Source organism: Ylistrum balloti, unplaced genomic scaffold (assembly GCF_031769215.1).
Source record: "Ylistrum balloti isolate Yb309-2 unplaced genomic scaffold, AGI_CSIRO_Ybal_v1 Utg371242, whole genome shotgun sequence".
NCBI classification, from domain to species: domain Eukaryota; kingdom Metazoa; phylum Mollusca; class Bivalvia; order Pectinida; family Pectinidae; genus Ylistrum; species Ylistrum balloti.
Window position 1 is genome coordinate 421,945 of NW_026782672.1, and position 25,104 is coordinate 447,048.

The window sequence follows — 25,104 nt, forward strand, 5'->3', positions numbered from 1 at the left end:
ACCTGTATCTACATTAGAACAGATGGGAAGAGGTATGTCAGATTGATGTACCTGTATCTACATTAGAACAGATAGGAAGAGGTAGGTTGATGTACCTGTATCTACATTAGAACAGATGGGAAGAGGTAGGTCAGATTGATGTACCTGTATCTACTTTAGAACAGATGGGAAGAGGTAGGTTGATGTACCTGTATGTACATGAGAACAGATGGGAAGAGGTAGGTCAGATTGATGTACCTGTATCTACATTAGAACAGATGGGAAGAGGTAGGTCAGATTGATGTACCTGTATCTACATTAGAACAGATGGGAAGAGGTAGGTTGATGTACCTGTATCTACATTAGAACAGATGGGAAGAGGTAGGTTGATGTACCTGTACCTATATAATAATAGATAGGAAGAGGTAGGTTGATGTACCTGTATCTACATTAGAACAGATGGGAAGAGGTAGGTCAGATTTGATCTACATTAGAACAGATGGGAAGAGGTAGGTTGATGTACCTGTATCTACATTAGAACAGATGGGAAGAGGTAGGTCAGATTGATGTACCTGTATCTACATTAGAACAGATGGGAAGAGGTAGGTTGATGTACCTGTATCTACATTAGAACAGATGGGAAGAGGTAGGTTGATGTACCTGTATCTACATTAGAACAGATGGGAAGAGGTAGGTTGATGTACCTGTACCTATATAATAATAGATAGGAAGAGGTAGGTTGATGTACCCGTATCTACATTAGAACAGATGGGAAGAGGTAGGTCAGATTGATGTACCTGTATCTACATTAGAACAGATGGAAAGAGGTAGGTTGATGTACCTGTACCTACATTAGAACAGATGGGAAGAGGTAGGTTGATGTACCTGTATGTACATGAGAACAGATGGGAAGAGGTAGGTCAGATTGATGTACCTGTATCTACATTAGAACAGATGGGAAGAGGTAGGTCAGATTGATGTACCTGTATCTACATTAGAACAGATGGGAAGAGGTAGGTTGATGTACCTGTATCTACATTAGAACAGATGGGAAGAGGTAGGTCAGATTGATGTACCTGTACCTATATAATAATAGATAGGAAGAGGTAGGTTGATGTACCTGTATCTACATTAGAACAGATGGAAAGAGGTAGGTTGATGTACCTGTACCTACATTAGAACAGATGGGAAGAGGTAGGTTGATGTACCTGTATGTACATGAGAACAGATGGGAAGAGGTAGGTCAGATTGATGTACCTGTATCTACATTAGAACAGATGGGAAGAGGTAGGTTGATGTACCTGTATGTACATGAGAACAGATGGGAAGAGGTAGGTCAGATTGATGTACCTGTACCAACATTAGAACAGATGGGAAGAGGTAGGTCAGATTGATGTACCTGTATCTACATTAGAACAGATGGGAAGAGGTAGGTTGATGTACCTGTATCTACATTAGAACAGATGGGAAGAGGTAGGTCAGATTAATGTACCTGTACCTACATTAGAACAGATGGGAAGAGGTAGGTCAGATTGATGTGCCTGTACCAACATTAGAATAGATGGGAAGAGGTAGGTCAGATTGAAGTACCTTTATCTACATTAGAACAGATGGGAAGAGGTAGGCCATTATTAGAGTGAAATAATTTTACATCATTTTAATCAATATAAATGGACAAATGATACTATTTCTCTGCTAATAGATATTTTTGTTGAAATCATCGAATTCACTGATAATTTCATTGATAAGCTATATCAAATATGTAGGTAAGTAAATGTTGTTGGCTATTGCAGTTTCTGCTCACCTGTGTGACAGACTATATATATAAACCTGGCAGTTTATCACTCATCCCATGTCGTGTTAAAACTTTTATAGTCTCTTTAACATTCCTTCTGTATGAATCATTTTTACAAGTTTTTCATTCAGTTTAGATTCAACTTTTGTGATTATGATTTTCTCTGATAATCTTTTGTTTAAAGTTTTCAATATGTTCCTGTAAAATAGTCTGATAGCAGACTTTCGTAAGTGGTAGTTTTTGGAAAAGTATGGTTATACTTGTTTTATAAAACGTACTGTAACACAGAATTGTTGATGATTTTACGATGTTGTTGTCTGTTGGGACTCTGGATAGATAGATTGTAAATACACATCATATTATTGATGTGGTTGTAAGATCAAGTAAACTTTTCAATCAAAATACCATGAATACATACAAAATTTGTTTGATACAAGACAAGCTAGAATACAATGTTTAGCTAGAAAACAAATGCTAGTGACACAATAGTTCATTTCACCACATAACTACCCTGTTATCAATGTAATAACACCCATCACATAACTACCCTGTTGTCAGTGTTATAACACCCATCACATAACTGCCCTGTTATCAGAGTTATAACACCCATCACATAACTACCCTGTTATCAGTGTAATAAAACCCATCACATAACTACCCTGTTATCAGTGTTATAACACCCATCAAATAACTACCCTGTTATCAGGGTTATAACACACATTACATAACTACCCTGTTATCAGTGTAATAACACCCATCACATAACTGCCCTGTTATCAGGGTTATAACACCCATCACATAACTACCCTGTTATCAGGGTTATAACACCCATCACATAACTACCCTGTTATCAGTGTTATAACACACATTACATAACTAGCCTGTTATCAGTGTAATAAAACCCATCACATAACTACCCTGTTATCAGGGTTATAACACACATTACATAACTACCCTGTTATCAGTGTAATAACACCCATCACATAACTGCCCTGTTATCAGGGTTATAACACACATTACATAACTACCCTGTTATCAGTGTAATAACACCCATCACATAACTGCCCTGTTATCAGGGTTATAATATCCATCACATAACTACCCTGTTATCAGGGTTATAACACCCATCACATAACTACCCTGTTATCAGGGTTATAACACACATTACATAACTACCCTGTTATCAGTGTAATAACACCCATCACATAACTGCCCTGTTATCAGTGTAATAACATCTATCACATAACTACCCTGTTATCAGAGTTATAACACCCATCACATAACTACTCTGCTATCAGTGTTATAAATCCCATCACATAACTACCCTGTTATCAGTGTTATAATATCCATCTCATAACTAACCTGTTATCAGTGTTATAATATCCATCACATAACTACCCTGTTATCAGTGGTATAACACACATTACATAACTACCCTGTTATCAGTATAATAACACCCATCACATAACTACCTTGTTATCAGTGTTATAAAATCCATAACATAACTACCCTGTTATCAGTGTAATAACACCCATCACATAACTACTCTGTTATCAGTGTTATAAATCCCATCACATAACTACCCTGTTATCAGTGTTATAATATCCATCTCATAACTAACCTGTTATCAGTGTTATAATATCCATCACATAACTACCCTGTTATCAGTGGTATAACACACATTACATAACTACCCTGTTATCAGTATAATAACACCCATCACATAACTACCTTGCTATCAGTGTTATAAAATCCATAACATAACTACCCTGTTATCAGTGTTATAACACCCATCACATAACTACCCTGTTATGAGTGTAATAACACCCATCACATAACTACATGTTATCAGTATTATAACACCCATCACATAACTACCCTGTTATCAGTGTTATAAAACCCATCACATAACTACCCTGTTATCAGTGGTATAACACACATTACATAACTACCCTGTTATCAGTGTAATAACACCCATCACATAACTACATGTTATCAGTAATATAACACACATAACATAACTACCCTGTTATCAGTGTAATAACACCCATCACATAACTTCCCTGTTATCAGTGTTATAACACACATTACATAACTACCCTGTTATCAGTGTAATAACACCCATCACATAACTACCATGTTATCAGTTTTATAACATCCATCACATAACTACAAGTTATCAGTGTAATAACACCCATCACACAACTACCCTGTTATCAGTGTAATAACACCCATCACATAACTACCCTGTTGTCAGTGTTATAACACCCATCACATAACTACCCTGTTATCAGTTTTATAACATCCATCACATAACTACCCTGTTATCAGTGTAATAACACCCATCACATAACTACCCTGTTATCAGTGTAATAACACCCATCACACAACTACCCTGTTATCAGTGTAATAACACCCATCACATAACTACCCTGTTATCAGTGTAATAACACCCATCACATAACTGCCCTGTTATCAGGGTTATAATATCCATCACATAACTACCCTGTTATCAGTGTAATAACACCCATCACATAACTGCCCTGTTATCAGGGTTATAACACCCATCACATAACTACCCTGTTATCAGTGTAATAACACCCATCACATAACTACCCTGTTATCAGTGTAATAACACCCATCACATAACTGCCCTGTTATCAGGGTTATAATATCCATCACATAACTACCCTGTTATCAGTGGTATAACACACATTACATAACTACCCTGTTATCAGTGTAATAACACCCATCACATAACTACATGTTATCAGTAATATAACACACATAACATAACTACCCTGTTATCAGTGTAATAACACCCATCACATAACTACCCTGTTATCAGTGTTATAACACACATTACATAACTACCCTGTTATCAGTGTAATAACACCCATCACATAACTACCATGTTATCAGTTTTATAACATCCATCACATAACTACAAGTTATCAGTGTAATAACACCCATCACACAACTACCCTGTTATCAGTGTAATAACACCCATCACATAACTACCCTGTTGTCAGTGTTATAACACCCATCACATAACTACCCTGTTATCAGTTTTATAACATCCATCACATAACTACCCTGTTATCAGTGTAATAACACCCATCACATAACTACCCTGTTATCAGTGTAATAACACCCATCACACAACTACCCTGTTATCAGTGTAATAACACCCATCACATAACTACCCTGTTATCAGTGTAATAACACCCATCACATAACTGCCCTGTTATCAGGGTTATAATATCCATCACATAACTACCCTGTTATCAGTGTAATAACACCCATCACATAACTGCCCTGTTATCAGGGTTATAACACCCATCACATAACTACCCTGTTATCAGTGTAATAACACCCATCACATAACTACCCTGTTATCAGTGTAATAACACCCATCACATAACTGCCCTGTTATCAGGGTTATAATATCCATCACATAACTACCCTGTTATCAGTGTAATAACACCCATCACATAACTGCCCTGTTATCAGGGTTATAACACCCATCACATAACTACCCTGTTATCAGTGTAATAACACCCATCACATAACTTCCCTGTTATCAGTGTTATAACACCCATCACATAACTACCCTGTTATCAGTGTAATAACACCCATCACATAACTACCCTGTTATCAGTGTAATAACACCCATCACATAACTGCCCTGTTATCAGGGTTATAATATCCATCACATAACTACCCTGTTATCAGTGTAATAACACCCATCACATAACTGCCCTGTTATCAGGGTTATAACACCCATCACATAACTACCCTGTTATCAGTGTAATAACACCCATCACATAACTTCCCTGTTATCAGTGTTATAACACCCATCACATTTTGCCATAATTGGCTAAACGTTCCCATTGTTAGTACACCTTGCCCGATGGGCCACAAGAGGTTATGTCTTCATTCACCTCCATTGTCTCCTGTCATCTGTTTGTTCATCTTGCATCAAATTTTTTATGTAAACAACTTCTTGATAACCAACAGATCAAATATCATGGTATTTGGCTGGTGGACTGTTAGGATGAAGTCCGACAAAATTTGCGAAAAGAAATGAACGACATTCAAGGTCACAGAGGTCAAATTTGTTATATTAACAAACTATTAAAGCAACTTCTTCTGATTAACCAAAATACCCAGAAGCATGATATTTGTCTGATATCTTCATAAAAGTAATGACCTTCACCTATATTCAAAGTCGTACAGGTCAGTTTTGAAAATCTCAAACAACTTATATATCATGCTAGTGAAGCTAACACATATTACAAGATATCATCCAAACAAGAGATCCCAGAGGGATAATTGTGCTCACAGTTGTTTGATCTTTATTTGTCATTTGAAAGTTGGATCTTTTCCCTTTTTTCACTTCTCTGCTGTGTTTTTGCTGTTAATTACAAGAAATATGAACATTCCTTTGCAGAAATAATGATGATAATCTTTAACTGCCAAATCCAAGATTGTCACCTAATAGTCAATTTTTTTTCCTAATCAGTGCCAAAATCAAACGGGCACAACTACAGAACAAGGGGAACCTGAGAACCTACATATGAAATTTGAGAGAGATCTATTCAGTACTTCTTAAGAAATAATGATAAAAAACTTTACTAGGCAAAATCCAAGATGGCCACTTGTCAGCCATTTTTTTTCTGATCAGTTTCAAAATCAAGCAGGAACAACTACGGAACAAGAGGAACCTACACATGAAATTTGAGAAAGATCTCAAGGAATAGTGTTAAGGAACTTTCAAAACCAAAATCAAAGATGGCCACATGCTGGCCATTTTGTTTCTCTGATCAGTTCCAAAATCGAACAGATACAACTAGAGACCAAGGAAAAGCTACATATGAAAATTAAGAAAATCCATCCAGTACTTCTCGAGAAATGGCAATAACAAAACTTGTTGACAGAGGGATGGACGAAAGAACAAACGATGTGATAATGGTGGGCTAAAAAGCTGTGTCATCCATGTTGATTATGAATTATGCACCAAAATATTTATACATGTATGCTAAAAATGTACTCTGCTGTTGGTGTTTGAAATGCATCGCTTGTGTGAGTTTGTAATACAGAAAAGAGATTTACAGAAAAAATCCAACACAGCTGAGATAAACATATACCTTTTACTACAAAGCAAAAAAAAAAAAAAAGGATAAATTCAATATAAATATAAATATGGGGAAAACATTTGCCCTTTTATATAAAATATTTATGATTTATAACAAGCAACAGTGGAAAATTCTACTTTTCCATATCTGTCTCATACATAAACAGCAGTATTGCCACAGTTTTATCACATGGCATACATTTAATATGAAGAATTCAAAGATCAGAAGTATATATAACAGAAGGAATTCTGCCTCACACCTTACTAGTACAGTATTGTGTGTTTAACTGAAACTCAAAGTCAGAGACGAATTAAATCTGTTTATCACATAAAACATATAACTGAAGGCCAGGAGTCCAAACTCTGTTTCTAGGTCTGTATCAAAGTACAGCAGTGTAATGTTGTTTCTCACATTTTTATCAACACTGATGTAAACCAATGAAATCTTTTCATATTCTGTTTCTCACAGGGACAATTATATCAATCAGGCACATCAGGTATATTGATTCTAATCACAAGTTTAAGATTCTGTTTCTCACAGAGGTAATGCTATCATACAGACAAATAGTGAAATTCCATTTAACACACTGGCATATACATGCAACATATTTACTGAAAAGTACATGATTCTACATAATAATCCATGTAATGGATCAGTATATCGATATATAAATAATGTATCACAAAAAGACATCTACAATACATATAAGTAATATCACAGGTAGTAGTTTCCTTCAAATAAAGGTCTAAGTGATATGATATGTACATTGCATTTATACATCACAAAAAATGAATATCCTTTACGAAAATGGAGCAATTTACATAATAATAATTCATATAATGAAAATATCTGCCAAGTACTATAAAACCAAACATTAATTTATACCAAAATAAACTATATAGTGTTGCCTACCTATACCTACCTACGTATAGATTCTCTTCAAGGCCACAGTTTACTTCTAACCTGTCTCGACAGTGCCTAAAAAACAATCTCATTCATCAATAATGTACTTTTTTTCGGTAGGTAAGGAATTGATTGTACATTTTGTAAATGATTGCCCCAAAGAAGAATTTGATAATTAAATATTTAGCATACACGGTTGGATGCACATGATAGATTTGACTCGATCGCAGGAGACATTGATAATTTACTGTTGAGTTGTACTGTTAAGACGCCTAATGAGCTTTGTCACACCTGGCTGGAACCAGCTTGAATTAGTCATACATTAGCAAGTATTTAAACATTTATACTAAAGCTATTTTTTCTTGTTTCCTGTTTGTCTCGGAATAAAAAGTGGTGTAATGATGTGAGATAATAATAAAGTGTAGAATTAGTGACTGATGATGACAAACTCCCTCCAGCCTTTCTCTTAAGTAACTGTGCTCACATATATCACCTACAGCAAATCTAAATAAATGTCACACTTCCTGTGTAAGAAAATTTATCTTAAAAAGACAATGATTGGTATTTTGTGTGTGTGTGGTTTTTTTTGTTTTTGTTTTTTTGTTTTTTGTTTTGGCTTTAGGCTGTTTTAGAAGCAATACAAACTTTGATGATCAGTAAAATTCCTAGTTTTGGCATTAAAGTAAATTTGGGACATTGATGAAAATATGAAGAGTGAATTCTATAAATGATACCATTTGCTTTTTAATGTTGTACAGATAGTGACAGACCTTGTGAATGACAGTCCACCTGTGTCAGGTGTCTCATGTTATGTACACCTCCAATGGTCAAAGGGAGATAATTACAAATTATGTACATCACATGATAAAAGGTAAGGTAGGTATACATTGACTTAACATAGAACTATTTCTGATATGCAATATAAATTAAAACATATTATTTCATTTAAGAATAACTATGGTAATATTATTCCCAAAAATTACCTATATGGTTATAGATAAGTTTGTCCAATACATCTAGAAAACCATGTACCTATAAATATCTCTCTCACAATAAATAGAAAATGTAATAAAAACCAACAAAACTTTTAACACTTCGTTTACATAAATAATTGAATATATTAAAAATATGTAACAACATTTATATATAGACTCACCTGACCAGTCTTTGAAACAAAATATTGCTTTTTGTTATTTTAATCTGAATAATTATAAATAATTTCAATTACTGTTTTTGTATACTTTGATAGGTTATGTCATGAATATTGTCAGCTATTTTAGAATTACACACAGCTGTTGTTTAATCAAAAGCGGTTGATCTAAGTCTGAACCTTTCCTCAAACACTCCATTAAAATATCAAATATTTACAATGTTGTTGTTGTTATGTCATTATATATAACAATATTCAAACCTTTCCTACACAAAAACCATTTGTCAAAAAATTGTGCCTGAAATCATGGATCAGCATGGATCAGCATGGATCACTATGGATCAGCATGGATCAGCATGGATCACTATGGATCAGCATGGATCACTATGGATCAGCATGGATCAGCATGGATCATTATGGATCAGCATGGATCACTATGGATCAATATGGATCATTATGGATCACTATGAATCAGCATGGATCAGCATGGATCAGCATGGATCCCTATGGATCAGCATGGATCATTATGGATCAGCATGGATCATTATGGATCAGCATGGATCAGCATGGATCCCTATGGATCAGCATGGATCAGCATGGATCACTATGGATCAGCATGAATCACTATGGATCAGCATGGATCACTATGGAGGAAATGAGGACCACCATTTTGGTTTCAAAAGTATTTTGTAAAATATGTCAAATCCACACTTGATGAAATACCTTTTTTTAAACAGATATTTTATGTTCATTACTTCAGGGTAAAAAAAAATTAAGAGTGCAAACTTTTACAGGAACCCAAATTTATTTTGATAGTTATCACTTCTGCTGGATTCTGATATTATGGAAATCAGGACAGTTTTCTTATTAGAGTTAATAAAGTGTCTATACACCCCATAATCACCATGCATCACGTGTGGACAAATTGGTCTTTTTGTTCAATGAAACAGAAAATATCAAAAGTGTTTGGGCACTGTTCCTGTTTAAACACTGGTCATGTTAGTTTAAATAAGATATAAGTTTTGATGTAGGTGATGTGACAGGAGGTAACAAAAAGGAATTTAAATTTTACTTAAGAGAAAATAACAGCAAATATTTAGAGAGAAAATAACAGCAAATGTGCAGAGAGAAAATAACAGCAAATGTGTAGAGAGAAAATAACAGCAAATGTGTAGAGAGAAAATAACAGCAAATATTTAGAGAGAAAAATCAACAAAGAATAAATCAACAGAAAATATTGAATATCAAATAAAACTAACTTATTTTTGTACAAGTAGGGTACAGCTAAAATGATGCTTCAAAACATACTATTTGACATAAAATTACTAAATCAGTTTTAAAATAAAAATGACATTTAACTGAAATTGATGCTAAATTGTTAAACATTATTTAATGCTGATAGAAATTCATGATCAATTCACCTAAAAATAGCACAAAATTCATGACAGAGTATTACAAGCTAGTAACTCAATCTCTCTTCAATCACAAAGGAAGGGGCATAACCCTGGTGGACTTGGAATGTAATTTTAGAAAGTGACACTCCACTTTCCCTGGAGATGTCCTTGCATGCAAACAAAGTTCCTAGACAACATGATATATTTTGATACACCAAGTATGTGTCACCTTCTTGATAGTCATGATTATAAACTACATTGGATTATTTTAAATCATCATTTAAGATAAATTAAAATGAGATTAAGAAAATGCTTGAACCAACATGTGAGATAATCACAGACAGAGATGAGGTAATATTGAAGACTTGTAAATATTCATAGACAAATTTCTTTTTAACAAAATCAACATTCACAGTCTAATGCCATAATGAGCCCTCAGATCATGTCAGTTAGAAAATAAAAAGAAATCTAAGTTTGTCTACATTTCATCCAAAAAATGTAGGTAAACAATAATTACTTATATAAACATCAATAAACAAACAAATAGCAGCATCAATGTCAGAGTATTTCCCTTGTTCCCACAGGTAAGTAAATATTGCAGGTACTAATTGGATCGTGTGCAAACTATATACCTGTACAGTATAATAAATGAATGGGAGGTTAATAAATACTCATTACATTTATAGCTTTAACTTGGCACATAAGGTTTGCATATCAGTGAAAACTCGTTGACAGCAGCAAATTCCGAGAGATTTCTCAACAGAAACGAATAATGCAGGAATCAGAGTAAAAAGACACTGTTGGTGAATTTATCTCGATCCATGACAGACTTAACATGTAGAGTCTAAGGGAGGTAACTGTTATTGTTATTGTACTAGTGATGGAGTTCCAAGACTGGTAATAGACTCAGATCTCTGCATGGCAGCAGCAATATGTCGTGATGTATCCCACCTGTAATAGAACCAACAAATGATCAGTGTTGATATACTGGTCTGTTAATTACACAAAGCCAGCTCAGTTTAAACAACAGCACACACAGTAAAATGCCAACACCACATTTAATTACTGTCAATTTCTGTAAAAATTAACTGTATCTGATTTTATATATACATAGGCATTTTATAAGCAGAATGTTATAGATACATTTCAATTTATATGATATTTAAACCATGCAATTATAACCCCTCTATTAAGATAGAATTTGCCTGTAAATCTCTGATATTAATTTGAATAGACCTGTGTCAAATGGCCAATTTCTAATACCTGAAAAAAGGACATGTCAATACACAAATGTTTCATAAATTCAGAGATAAATCTGTCAATACATGTAATTATTTCTAAATCAATATATGAAGGAGGACCTGTCAATAAATTGATAAAAAATCTGAAGGATTACTTGTTTGGACTTGTCAACTGACAAATTTCTAATTACATGTGGGTAGGACCTGTCAACTGGCAAATTTTAAACTACATCTGAAATGTATCTGTCAACTAACAAAATTCTAATTACATGTGGAGAGAACCTGTCCACTGATAAATTTCTAATTACATGTGGGGAGGACCTGTCAATTGACAAAATTCTAATTACATGTGGGGAGGACCTGTCAATTGACAAAATTCTAATTACATGTGGCGAGGACCTGTCAACTGGCAAAATTCTAATTAAATGTGGAGAGGACCTGTCCACTGATAAATTTCTAATTACATGTGGGGAGGACCTGTTAACTAACAAAATTCTAATTACATGTCGCGAGGAACTGTCAACTGGCAAAATTCTAAGTACATGTGGAGAGGACCTGTCAACTAACAAAATTCTAATTACATGTGGAGAGGACCTGTCCACTGATAAATATCTAATTACATGTGGGGAGGACCTGTCAATTGACAAAATTCTAATTACATGTGGGGAGGACATGTCCACCAATAAATTTCTAATTACATGTGGAGAGGACCTATCAACTAACAAACTTCTAATTACATGTGGGCAGGACCTGTCAACTAACAAAATTCTAATTACATGTGGAGAGGACCTGTCAATTGACAAATTTCTAATTACATGTGGGGAAGACCTGTCAACTAACAAAATTCTAATTACATGTGGGGAGGACCTGTCAATTGACAAATTTCTAATTACATGTGGGGAGGACCTGTCAATTGACAAATTTCTAATTACATGTGGGGAGGAGCTGTCAACTAACAAACTTCTTATTACATGTGGGGAGGACCTGTCCACTGATAAATTTCTAATTACATGTGGTGAGGACCTGTTAACTAACAAAATTCTAATTACATGTGGCGAGGACCTGTCAATTGACAAAATTCTAATTACATGTGGAGAGGACCTGTCAACTAACAAAATTCTAATTACATGTGGAGAGGACCTGTCCACTGATAAATATCTAATTACATGTGGGGAGGACCTGTCAATTGACAAAATTCTAATTACATGTGGGGAGGACCTGTCCACCAATAAATTTCTAATTACAAGTGGGCAGGACCTGTCAACTAACAAAATTCTAATTACATGTGGAGAGGACCTGTCAATTGACAAATTTCTAATTACATGTGGGGAAGACCTGCCAACTAACAAAATTCTAATTACATGTGGAGAGGACCTGTCAATTGACAAATTTCTAATTACATGTGGGGAGGACCTGTCAACTAACAAAATTCTAATTACATGTGGGGAGGACCTGTCAATTGACAAATTTCTAATTACATGTGGGGAGGAGCTGTCAACTAACAAAATTCTTATTACATGTGGGGAGGACCTGTCCATTGATAAATTTCTAATTACATGTGAGGAGGACCTGTCAATTGACAAATTTCTAATTACAAGTGGGCAGGACCTGTCAACTAACAAAATTCTAATTACATGTGGAGAGGACCTGTCAATTGACAAATTTCTAATTACATGTGGGGAAGACCTGCCAACTAACAAAATTCTAATTACATGTGGAGAGGACCTGTCAATTGACAAATTTCTAATTACATGTGGGGAGGACCTGTCAACTAACAAAATTCTAATTACATGTGGAGAGGACCTGTCAATTGACAAATTTCTAATTACATGTGGGGAGGAGCTGTCAACTAACAAAATTCTTATTACATGTGGGGAGGACCTGTCCATTGATAAATTTCTAATTACATGTGAGGAGGACCTGTAAACTAACAAAATTCTAATTACATGTGGCGAGGACCTGTCAACTAAAAAAAATTCTAATTACATGTGGGGAGGACCTGTCAACTAACAAAATTCTAATTACATGTGAGGAGGACCTGTCAACTAACAAAATTCTAATTACATGTGGGGAGGACATGTCCACCAATAAATTTCTAATTACATGTGGTAAGGACCTGTCAACTTACTAAATTCTAATTACATGTGGGGAGGACCTGTCAATTGACAAATTTCTAATTACATGTGGGGAGGACCTGTCAACTAACAAAATTCTAATTACATGTGAGGAGGACCTGTCAACTAACAAAATTCTAATTACATGTGGAGAGGACCTGTCAATTGACAAATTTCTAATTACATGTGGGGAGGACCTGTCAACTGACAAATTTCTAATTACATGTGGGGAGGAGCTGTCAGCTAACAAACTTCTTATTACATGTGGGGAGGACCTGTCCATTGATAAATTTCTAATTACATGTGGAGAGGACCTATCAACTAACAAACTTCTAATTACATGTGGGGAGGACCTGTCAACTAACAAACTTCTAATTACATGTGGGGAGGACCTGTCCATTGATAAATTTCTAATTACATGTGGGGAGGACCTGTCAACTAACAAAATTCTAATTACATGTGGGGAGGACCTGTCAACTGGCAAATTTCTGATTACATGTGGGGAGGACCTGTCAACTAACAAAATTCTAATTACATGTGAGGAGGACCTGTCAACTAACAAAATTCTAATTACATGTGGGAAGGACCTGTCAACTTACTAAATTCTAATTACATGTGGGGAGGACCTGTCAATTGACAAATTTCTAATTACATGTGGGGAGGACCTGTCAATTGACAAATTTCTAATTACATGTGGGGAGGAGCTGTCAACTAACAAACTTCTTATTACATGTGGGGAGGACCTGTCCATTGATAAATTTCTAATTACATGTGGGGAGGACCTGTCAACTAACAAACTTCTAATTACATGTGGGGAGGACCTGTCAACTAACAAAATTCTAATTACATGTGGAGAGGACCTGTCCATTGATAAATTTCTAATTACATGTGGGGAGGACCTGTCAACTAACAAAATTCTAATTACATGTGGGGAGGACCTGTCAACTGGCAAATTTCTGATTACATGTGGGGAGGACCTGTCAACTAACAAAATTCTAATTACATGTGGGAAGGACCTGTCAACTGACAAAATTCTAATTACATGAGGGGAGGACCTGTCAATTGACAAATTTCAAACTATATATGAAATGGATCTGTCAATTGACAAATTTCTTTTTAAATCATTAGCACATAGAGAGGGAACTTTTGGTTTCAAGTTGGAACCTAGCCAAAAGAAATCATTAATTATGAAAACTTCTGTTACAAACATGTTTTAGATATGCACAAATTAAACACTAAGCAAGACAATTGTTACTAAGGCTAACTACATACATAAGCCATATCAAAACTAGAGTTATGAGGTGACACATAACAGGAGTAGTGAGAAGCCACACAGCTTTTAATCTAAGTTTTTCATGCATTCATAACTCCCTAAAATCTCCTATAAAATAGACTAACTGAAAATCAGCATGCCTTATGATTTAATTTTCAATGTGGGTATAAACAAGAGGCTCATAGGGCCTGTATCGCTAACCAGATTTAGTTTTTATTTCAAAGTAAGGGAAAAGTATTTAAAACATTTGTATTCATTTCCTTGTAATAGACTCGACCCTCCTCCAAAAAGGGGTTAGATGCAGCAGATTGTAAATATGTTCTCTTCACCATGAATGTCTTCAGTTCCAACATAATAAAGATTTTAAAGAATTTGTTCAGTGGCCAGACCCACCATTTACACAGATTTGGTTCCTCTTTTCCCAGGGATGCTTCAGACAAAATTTGATTAAAATGGGCGCAGTTATTCATGGATAGCTGCAATATATAGTAAAAGTTGCCAGAGGACGGATGGAGGACGAGCATTGCTGTATCCCTATAGCCCGCTTGACCCTTCCTGCCAGGCAAGCTAATAAAACTTAGATAAAATGACTGGATACAATGTACCAGCAATAAAATCCTAAATTTTCCAAAATGTAACACAACATACCAGATATAGATCATTCTTAAACTGGAAGTTATAGTATATGATCTGGATTTTTCTTTTTTTTTTTCTTTCACAACTCTGACTCTCCCTCTGTTAAACAAACTTACCAAACTGTATGGTAAATTAAGGCAATTTTTGAAAGAAACATCTTGGATTAAAGAAGATATAGGGAGTTAACTTTAAAAAAAAATATGCATAAGAATATCAAAGAATTGCTAACCAATACTTCACAAATACGCTTTTCAACTAAACAGCGAGACCAAAAATGATAATTTACCATGTTCTCTTATTGGTTCAGAATGACTGAGTTATAAGTACAGAAAGTGTTGATATTACCATGTCTAAAATCTGTTTTGTTGAGTTGAAGAAAATCAGTAGGTTGTGTTCTTATTTAATTCATCCACTCTATCAAAGAGCAGAGCCAGTCCCATCCCTCCCTAACACTTCAGAATTATAAAATCTGATTGTAAACCTGTAGGGAGTGGATTTTTCTGCACACAAATCAATCTAAAGCTAAAACAAGATGCCATGCTAAGCACGTACTATACACTACTGTATGTAATATCTACCAAGTTACCTTGTGTTTCATCATACACTGTGAACTTTTCTGGTGAGATTACAGAAATTCATGGTCATCAATCCATTGAAAAATTAATACATTTTATGAATGTTAAAACTCACAAAATATGTTTCATGTAACATACATTTCTGAATTTGTGTAACTTATGACTCAATTTGCAGATTTTAATTAATTTATTTTTTTAAATAAAGTACAGCTCAAAAGCAAAAACAGGAAATCACAAAACAAGAAATCATACAACATTGATTATAAGGAAAATCCGAATAAACCATTTCTATACTACCCACCACCATAATTAGAAAATTATAATTTTCAGTAAATTAGAAATATGATCATGAAACAAAGTATAAAACAGAAGATATGACAAAGTTTAAACAATGATAATAATGTTTGTGTTACAATTATCAATCCAGACAACATTATACACAGATATTACACTTTGTATATAGAGAAATCCTTATATAGACATCACATTTATCATATCCTCATAGAGATGTTTAAACCCATTTTCATAAATAAATCAACTGAGCAAAAATTAAACAATAATTGTCTGAATGTCAAATTGATTTGATATTAATGACATTCCTGTTTTAATCAAAATTCAACTTTACAGACACTAACGTTGAAAGCGATACTTTGTACCAATCAACACACACAGCATTTCACGTACGAAACTCTTCCCAATTACATAGCTACATCATACAAAAATAAAATGCCTACAAACTGAAGCCAGCGAAAACATCATCTTTGTAGCATCATTTATCAAAGCTGGTAATAATATTCATCAGACATTAAATTACTGATAAAAATCAATATCAGCATTAAATAATCTGTCACTACTAGATCGTTATATAACCAAATTGAAACAAGGAATTTCATCATAAATTACTGAATTAGAATTATCAAAATTTTGATAACGATAACTGAAAATACCTTAATGTAAAAATTTGTTTATAAATATCACATCTGAAGTGAAAATGAACAGAGTAGAGTAAATATCCAAAGATCTGATCGTATTTACAACTGTAGGGATAAATACGTACTTAGGTCCTTTTTCCTTTTTAACAGGCTCACGTTTGGGTCGTTTTAGTTTGAGTAGATGGAATGCTGGCTCAAGGACTCTGTCCATTGCTGGTGGCTGTGTCACATCATGTACCATCAACACATACTCTCCTACAATTCAACAACAGAACTTAGTGAGAATGCCAGGAAAAGTGACATCATTAATATCTTATACAAGGTAGATAACTCTGGTAACACGATATCAATACATATCTAAATCTATTGACGGAACGCTAATATTTTAGTTGTAGATTCTGGTATGGTAAGATGACTTCACTAAGACTCCTGTAGTGGTAGATTCTGGTATGGTGAGATGACTTCACTAGGACTCCTGTAGTGGTAGATTCTGGTATGGTGAGATGACTTCACTAGGACTCCTGTAGTGGTAGATTCTGGTATGGTAAGATGACCTCACTAGGACTCCTGTAGTGGTAGATTCTGGTATGGTGAGATGACTTCACTAGGACTCCTGTAGTGGTAGATTCTGGTATGGTGAGATGACTTCACTAGGACTCCTGTAGTGGTAGATTCTGGTATGGTAAGAGAACTTCACTAGGACACTGTAGTGGTAGATTCTGGTATGGTGAGATGACTTCACTAGGACTCCTGTAGTGTTAGATTCTGGTATGGTGAGATGACTTCACTAGGACTCCTGTCATTGTAGATTCTGTTATGTTGAGATGACTTCACTAGGACTCCTGTAGCGGTAGATTCTGGTATGGTGAGATGACTTCACTAGGAATCCTGTAGTGGTAGATTCTGGTATGGTAAGATGACTTCACTAGGACTCCTGTAGTGGTAGATTCTGGTATGGTGAGATGACTTCACTAGAACACTGTAGTGGTAGATTCTGTTATGGTGAGATGACTTCACTAGGACTCCTGTCATTGTAGATTCTGTTATGTTGAGATGACTTCACTAGGACTCCTGTAGTGGTAGATTCTGGTATGGTGAGATGACTTCACTAGGACTCCTGTAGTGGTAGATTCTGGTATGGTAAGATGACTTCACTAGGACTCCTGTAGTGGTAGATTCTGGTATGGTGAGATGACTTCACTAGGACTCCTGTAGTGGGTATGGTGAGATGACTTCACTAGGACTCCTGTAGTGGTAGATTCTGGTATGGTAAGAGAACTTCACTAGGACTCCTGTAGTGGTAGATTCTGGTATGGTAAGAGGACTTCACTAGGACACTGTAGTGGTAGATTCTGGTATGGTAAGAGAACTTCACTAGGACTCCTGTAGTGGTAGATTCTGGTATGGTAAGATGACTTCACTAGGACTCCTGTAGTGGTAGATTCTGGTATGGTATGAAGATTTCACTAGGACTCCTGTAGTGGTAGATTCTGGTATGGTATGAAGATTTCACTAGGACTCCTGTAGTGGTAGATTCTGGTATGGTATGAAGATTTCACTAGGACTCTTGTATCGAATCAGGACCTGATTGTGAAAGCCTCCATGTAACTGATGTGCCCCTAACCCTAACCCGTTTTTGATTTGCCCTTACTCTTTGATGGCCCTGTATACTCTCTGGTCTCCAGAATAAGGACACCAGGACTAACCTATACCTCACTATTTACACCAGTGTTGGCATTACTGTTAGACTACAGCTGTACTAAGAACACAGTAGTAAGAGGAAAACTACCTGTTTTGGCATATTTTTCTTGTCTTTCCTTTTCTCTCTGTTTTCTGTATCTGTCAACTGAAATATAAAGTGATATTATGTGATGGCGTCTACAGGAAAATCTAACAAGTGAGAAAAGATTGTAATGATATGTTTTGATTATATTTATTAGAAATGGTTTTCTATGGTAACTACAGCTTGATAAACTAAACTATGTGTTAATTACATTTTAATTTATACATAGAAGTCAACTACATTTTGATTACAGTAATTACAGGGAGTTAGAGAAACCACAGATAAACTGTGATACATATCAATTACATTTTGATTACAGTAATTACAGGGAGTTAGAGAAACCACAGATAAACTGTGATACATATCAATTACATTTTGATTACAGTAATTACAGGGAGTTAGAGAAACCACAGATAAACTGTGATACATATCAATTACATTTTGATTACAGTAATTACATAGAAAACATAGTGATGTGATAATTACACATAAAATGACTACATACATACTACACTTGGCATTGTTTTTTCTTGTCTAGCTTCAGAATTAGTACATTTTGTGATTTATGAGTATTTTTCTAAAATAACTGTAGTCTACACATAAAATTGTAAAAAGTCTATTTAATCTGAACTTACAAGACATAAAACATGAAGGATATAATTTTAATTACAAAATGTCTGAACTAGTTATATGCAAAAAACAGACAACTTTATTGTTATTAAAACCATACACTCATGTTAATTCATGAAAACTGCAAGCATAATGTTAATATTTCAAACTCAAGTTTGGTTACACTGACAGCTGTAGCATTAGGGTAAGACTGACAGCTGTAGCATTAGGGTAAGACTGACAACTGCAGCATTATGGTAAGACTGACAACTGCAGCATTAGGGTAAGACTGACAGCTGTAGCATTAGGGTAAGGCTGACAGCTGTAGAATTAGGGTAAGACTGACAACTGCAGTATTAACGTAAGACTGACAACTGCAGCATTAGGGTAAGACTGACAACTGCAGCATTAGGGTAAGACTGACAACTGCAGCATTAGGGTCAGTCAGACTGACAACTGCAGCATTAGGGTAAGACTGACAACTGCAGCATTAGGGTAAGACTGACAACTGCAGCATTAGGGTCAGTCAGACTGACAACTGCAGCATTAGGGTAAGACTGACAACTGCAGCATTAGGGTAAGACTGACAACTGCAGCATAAGGGTAAGACTGAAAACTGCAGCATTAAGGTCAGACTGACAACTGCAGCATTAGGGTCATACTTACAACTGCAGCATTAAGGTAAGACTGACAACTGCAGTATTAGGGTAAAACTGACAACTGTAGCATTAGGGTAAGACTGACAACTGCAGTATTAGGGTAAGACTGACAACTGTAGTATTAGGGTAAGACTGACAACTGCAGCATTAGGGTAAGGCTGACAACTGCAGTATTAGGGTAAGACTGACAACTGTAGTATTAGGGTCAGACTGACAACTGCAGTATTATGGTAAGACTGACAACTGCAGCATTAGGGTAAGGCTGACAACTGAAGCATTAGGGTAAGGTTGACAACTGCAGCATTAGGGTAAGGTTGACAACTGCAGCATTATGGTCAGACTGAAAACTGCAGCATTAGGGTAAGGCTGACAACTGCAACATTAGGGTAAGGCTGACAACTGCAGCATTAGGGTCAGACTGACAACTGCAGCATTAGGGTAAGGCTGACAACTGCAACATTAGGGTAAGGCTGACAACTGCAGCATTAGGGTCAGACTGACAACTGCAATATTATGGTAAGACTGACAACTGCAGCATTAGGGTCAGAACGACAACTGCAGCATTAGGGTAAGGCTGACAACTGCAGCATTAGTGTAAGGCTGACAACTGCAGCATTAGGGTAATGCTGATAACTGCAACATTAGGGTAAGACTGACAACTGTAGCATTAGGGTTAGACCGACAACTGCAGTATTAGGGTAAGGCTGACAACTGCAGCATTAGGGTCATACTGACAACTGCAGCATTAGGGTAAGACTGATAACTGCAGCATTAGGGTAAGACTGATAACTGCAGCATTAGGGTAAGGCTGATAACTGCAGCATTAGGGTCATACTGACAACTGCAGCATTAGGGTAAGACTGACAACTGCAGCATTAGGGTAAGACTGACAACTGTAGCATTAGGGACAGTCAGACTGACAACTGCAGCATTAGGATTAGATCGACAACTGCAGCATTAGGGTCAGACTGACAACTGTAGCATTAAGGTAAGGCTGACAACTGCAGCATTAGGGTAAGACTAACAACTGAAGCATTAGGGTCAGACTGAAAACTGCAGCATCATGGTAAGACTGACAACTGCAGCATTAGGGTAAGGCTGACAACTGCAGCATTAGGGTAAGACTAACAACTGAAGCATTAGGGTCAGACTGAAAACTGCAGCATCATGGTAAGACTGACAACTGCAGCATTAGGGTAAGGCTGACAACTGTAGCATTAGGGTAAGACTGACAATTGCAGCATTAGGGTAAGACTAACAACTGCAGCATTAGGGTAAGACTGACAATTGCAGCATTAGGTTAAGACTAACAACTGCAGCATTAGGGTAAGACTGACAACTGCAGCATTAGGGTAAAACTAACAACTGAAGCATTAGGGTAAGACTGACAACTGCAGCATTAGGGTAAGGCTGACAACTGAAGCATTAGGGTCAGACTGACAACTGCAGCATTAGGGTAAGGCTGACAACTGAAGCATTAGGGTAAGGCTGACAACTGCAGCATTAGGGTAAGACTGACAACTGCAGTATAATGGTAAAACTGACAACTGCAGCATTAGGGTAAGACTGACAACTGAAGCATTAGGGTCAGACTGAAAACTGCAGCATCATGGTAAGACTGACAACTGCAGCATTAGGGTAAGGCTGACAACGCAGCATTAGGGTAAGGCTGACAACGCAGCATTAGGGTAAGACTGACCACTGAAGCATTAGGGTAAGACTGACAACTGCAGCATTAGGGTAAGGCTGACAACTGCAGCATTAGGGTCATACTGACAACTGCAGCATTAGGGTAAGACTGATAACTGCAGCATTAGGGTAAGACTGATAACTGCAGCATCAGGGTAAGGCTGATAACTGCAGCATTAGGGTCATACTGACAACTGCAGCATTAGGGTAAGACTGACAACTGCAGCATTAGGGTAAGACTGACAACTGTAGCATTAGGGACAGTCAGACTGACAACTGCAGCATTAGGATTAGATCGACAACTGCAGCATTAGGGTCAGACTGACAACTGTAGCATTAAGGTAAGGCTGACAACTGCAGCATTAGGGTAAGACTAACAACTGAAGCATTAGGGTCAGACTGAAAACTGCAGCATTAGGGTAAGACTAACAACTGAAGCATTAGGGTAAGACTGACAACTGCAGCATTAGGGTAAGGCTGACAACTGAAGCATTAGGGTCAGACTGACAACTGCAGCATTAGGGTAAGGCTGATAACTGAAGCATTAGGGTCAGACTGACAACTGCAGCATTAGGGTAAGACTGACAACTGAAGCATTAGGGTAAGGCTGACAACTGAAGCATTAGGGTAAGACTGACAACTGCAGCATTAGGGTAAGGCTGACAACTGCAGCATTAGGGTAAGACTGACAACTGCAGTATATTGGTAAGACTGACAACTGCAGCATTAGGGTAAGGTTGACAACTGCAGCATTAGGGTAAGACTGACAACTGAAGCATTAGGGTCAGACTGAAAACTGCAGCATCATGGTAAGACTGACAACTGCAGCATTAGGGTAAGGCTGACAACGCAGCATTAGGGTAAGACTGACCACTGAAGCATTAGGGTAAGACTGACAACTGCAGCATTAGGGTAAGGCTGACAACTGCAGCATTAGGGTAAGGTTGACAACTGCAGCATCATGGTAAGACTGATAACTGCAGTATTATGATTAGATTGACAACTGCAGCATTAGGGTAAGACTGACAGCTGTAGCATTAGGGTAAGGCTGACAGCTGCAGCATTAGGGTAAGACTGACAACTGCAGCATTAGGGTAAGACTGACAACTGCAGCATTAATGAAGACTGACAACTGCAGCATTAAGGTAAGATTGACAACTGCAGCATTTAGGGTAAGACTGACAACTGCAGCATTAGGGTTGACTGAAAACTGCAGCATTTAGGGTAAAAGACAACTGCAGCATTAGGGTAAGGCTGACAACTGCAGCATTAGGGACTGACAACTGCAGCATTAGGGTAAGACTGACAAATGCAGCATTAGGGAAAGACTGACAACTGTAGCATTAGGGTAAGCCTGACAACTGCAGCATTAGGGTCAGACTAACAACTGAAGCATTAGGGTAAGACTGACAACTGCAGCATTAGGGTAAGACTGACAACTGCAGCATTAGGGTAAGACTGACAACTGCAGCATTAGGGTAAGACTGACAACTGCAGCATTAGGGTAAACTGACAACTGCAGCATTAGGGTAAGGCTGACAACTGAGCATTGACAACTGCAGCATTAGGGTAAGACTGACAACTGCAGCATTAGGGTAAGACTGACAACTGCAGCATTAGGGTAAGGCTGGCAACTGCAGCATTAGGGTCAGACTGACAACTGCAATATTATGGTAAGACTGACAACTGCAGCATTAGGGTCAGAACGACAACTGCAGCATCATGGTAAGACTGACAACTGTAGCATTAGGGTAAGACTGACAATTGCAGCATTAGGGTAAGACTAACAACTGCAGCATTAGGGTAAGACTGACAACTGCAGCATTAGGGTAAGACTGACAACTGCAGCATTAGGGTAAGGCTGACAACTGCAGCATTAGGGTAAGACTGACAACTGCAGCATTAGGGTAAGACTGACAACTGCAGCATTAGGGTAAGACTGACAACTGCAGCATTAGGGTAAGACTGACAACTGCAGCATTAGGGTAAGACTAACAACTGAAGCATTAGGGTAAGACTGACAACTGCAGCATTAGGGTAAGGCTGACAACTGAAGCATTAGGGTAAGACTGACAACTGCAGCATTAGGGTAAGGCTGACAACTGCAGCATTAGGGTAAGACTGACAACTGCAGTATATTGGTAAGACTGACAACTGCAGCATTAGGGTAAGACTGACAACTGAAGCATTAGGGTCAGACTGAAAACTGCAGCATCATGGTAAGACTGACAACTGCAGCATTAGGGTAAGACTGACAAATGCAGCATTAGGGTAAGACTGACAACTGTAGCATTAGGGTAAGACTGACAACTGTAGCATTAGGGTAAGGCTGACAACTGCAGTATTATGGTAAGGTTGACAACTGCAGCATCATGGTAAGACTGATAATTGCAGTATTATGATTAGATTGACAAGCTGCAGCATTAGGGTAAGACTGACAACTGCAGCATTAGGGTAAGACTGACAACTGCAGCATTAATGAATGATTGACAACTGCAGCATTAAGGTAAGACTGACAACTGCAGCATTTAGGGTAAGACTGACAACTGCAACATTAGGGTTAGATTGACAACTGCAGCATTAGGGTAAGACTGATAACTGCAGCATTAGGGTAAGACTGACAACTGCAGCATTAGGTAAGTGACAATTGCAGCATTAGGGAAAGACAACTGTAGCATTAGGGTAAGACTGACAACTGCAGCATTAGGGTAAGGCTGACAACTGTAGCATTAGGGTCAGACTGACAAATGCAGCATTAGGGTAAGACTGCCAACCGCAGCATTAGGGTAAGGCTGACAACTGCAGCATTAGGGTAAGACTGACAACTGCAGCATTAGGGTAAGACTGACAACTGCAGCATTAGGGTTAGGTGGCAACTGCAGCATTAAGATTAAACTGACAACTGCAGCATTAGGGTAAGACTGACAACTGTAGCATTAGGGTAAGACTGACAATTGCAGCATTAGGGAAAGATTGACAACTGCAGCATTAGGGTAAGGCTGACAACTGCAGCATTAGGGTAAGACTGACAACTGAAGCATTAGGGTAAGACTGACAACTGCAGCATTAGGGTAAGGCTGACAACTGCAGCATTAGGGTCATTGCACTGACAACTGCAGCATTAGGGTAAGACTGACAACTGCAGCATTAGGGTAAGACTGACAACTGCAGCATTAGGGACAACTGCAGTAAGACTGACAACTGCAGCATTAGGGTAAGACTGACAACTGCAGC

At 37.0% G+C, this 25,104-nt stretch overlaps 2 protein-coding genes across 2 annotated transcripts in view; one reads left to right on the top strand and one right to left on the bottom strand.

Annotated features, from left to right (window-relative positions):
• Positions 1–9,271: 9,271 nt before the first annotated feature.
• Positions 9,272–9,658, top strand: LOC132561611 (uncharacterized). Its single transcript, XM_060226310.1, has one exon. The coding sequence runs from the start codon at positions 9,272–9,274 to the stop codon at positions 9,656–9,658; it is 387 nt and encodes a 128-aa protein (XP_060082293.1).
• Positions 9,659–11,214: 1,556 nt separating this feature from the next.
• LOC132561612 (MORN repeat-containing protein 1-like) overlaps positions 11,215–25,104 on the bottom strand; it is a 61,794-nt gene continuing 47,904 nt past the window's right edge. Inside the window, exons 13-15 of the mRNA XM_060226311.1 lie at positions 18,920–18,976; positions 17,256–17,385; positions 11,215–11,310 (exon numbers count right to left, since the gene is read on the bottom strand). Of these exons, the coding sequence (XP_060082294.1) occupies positions 11,226–11,310; positions 17,256–17,385; positions 18,920–18,976 (272 nt within the window). The 3' untranslated portion in view covers positions 11,215–11,225. The remainder of the gene's footprint in view (positions 11,311–17,255; positions 17,386–18,919; positions 18,977–25,104) is intronic.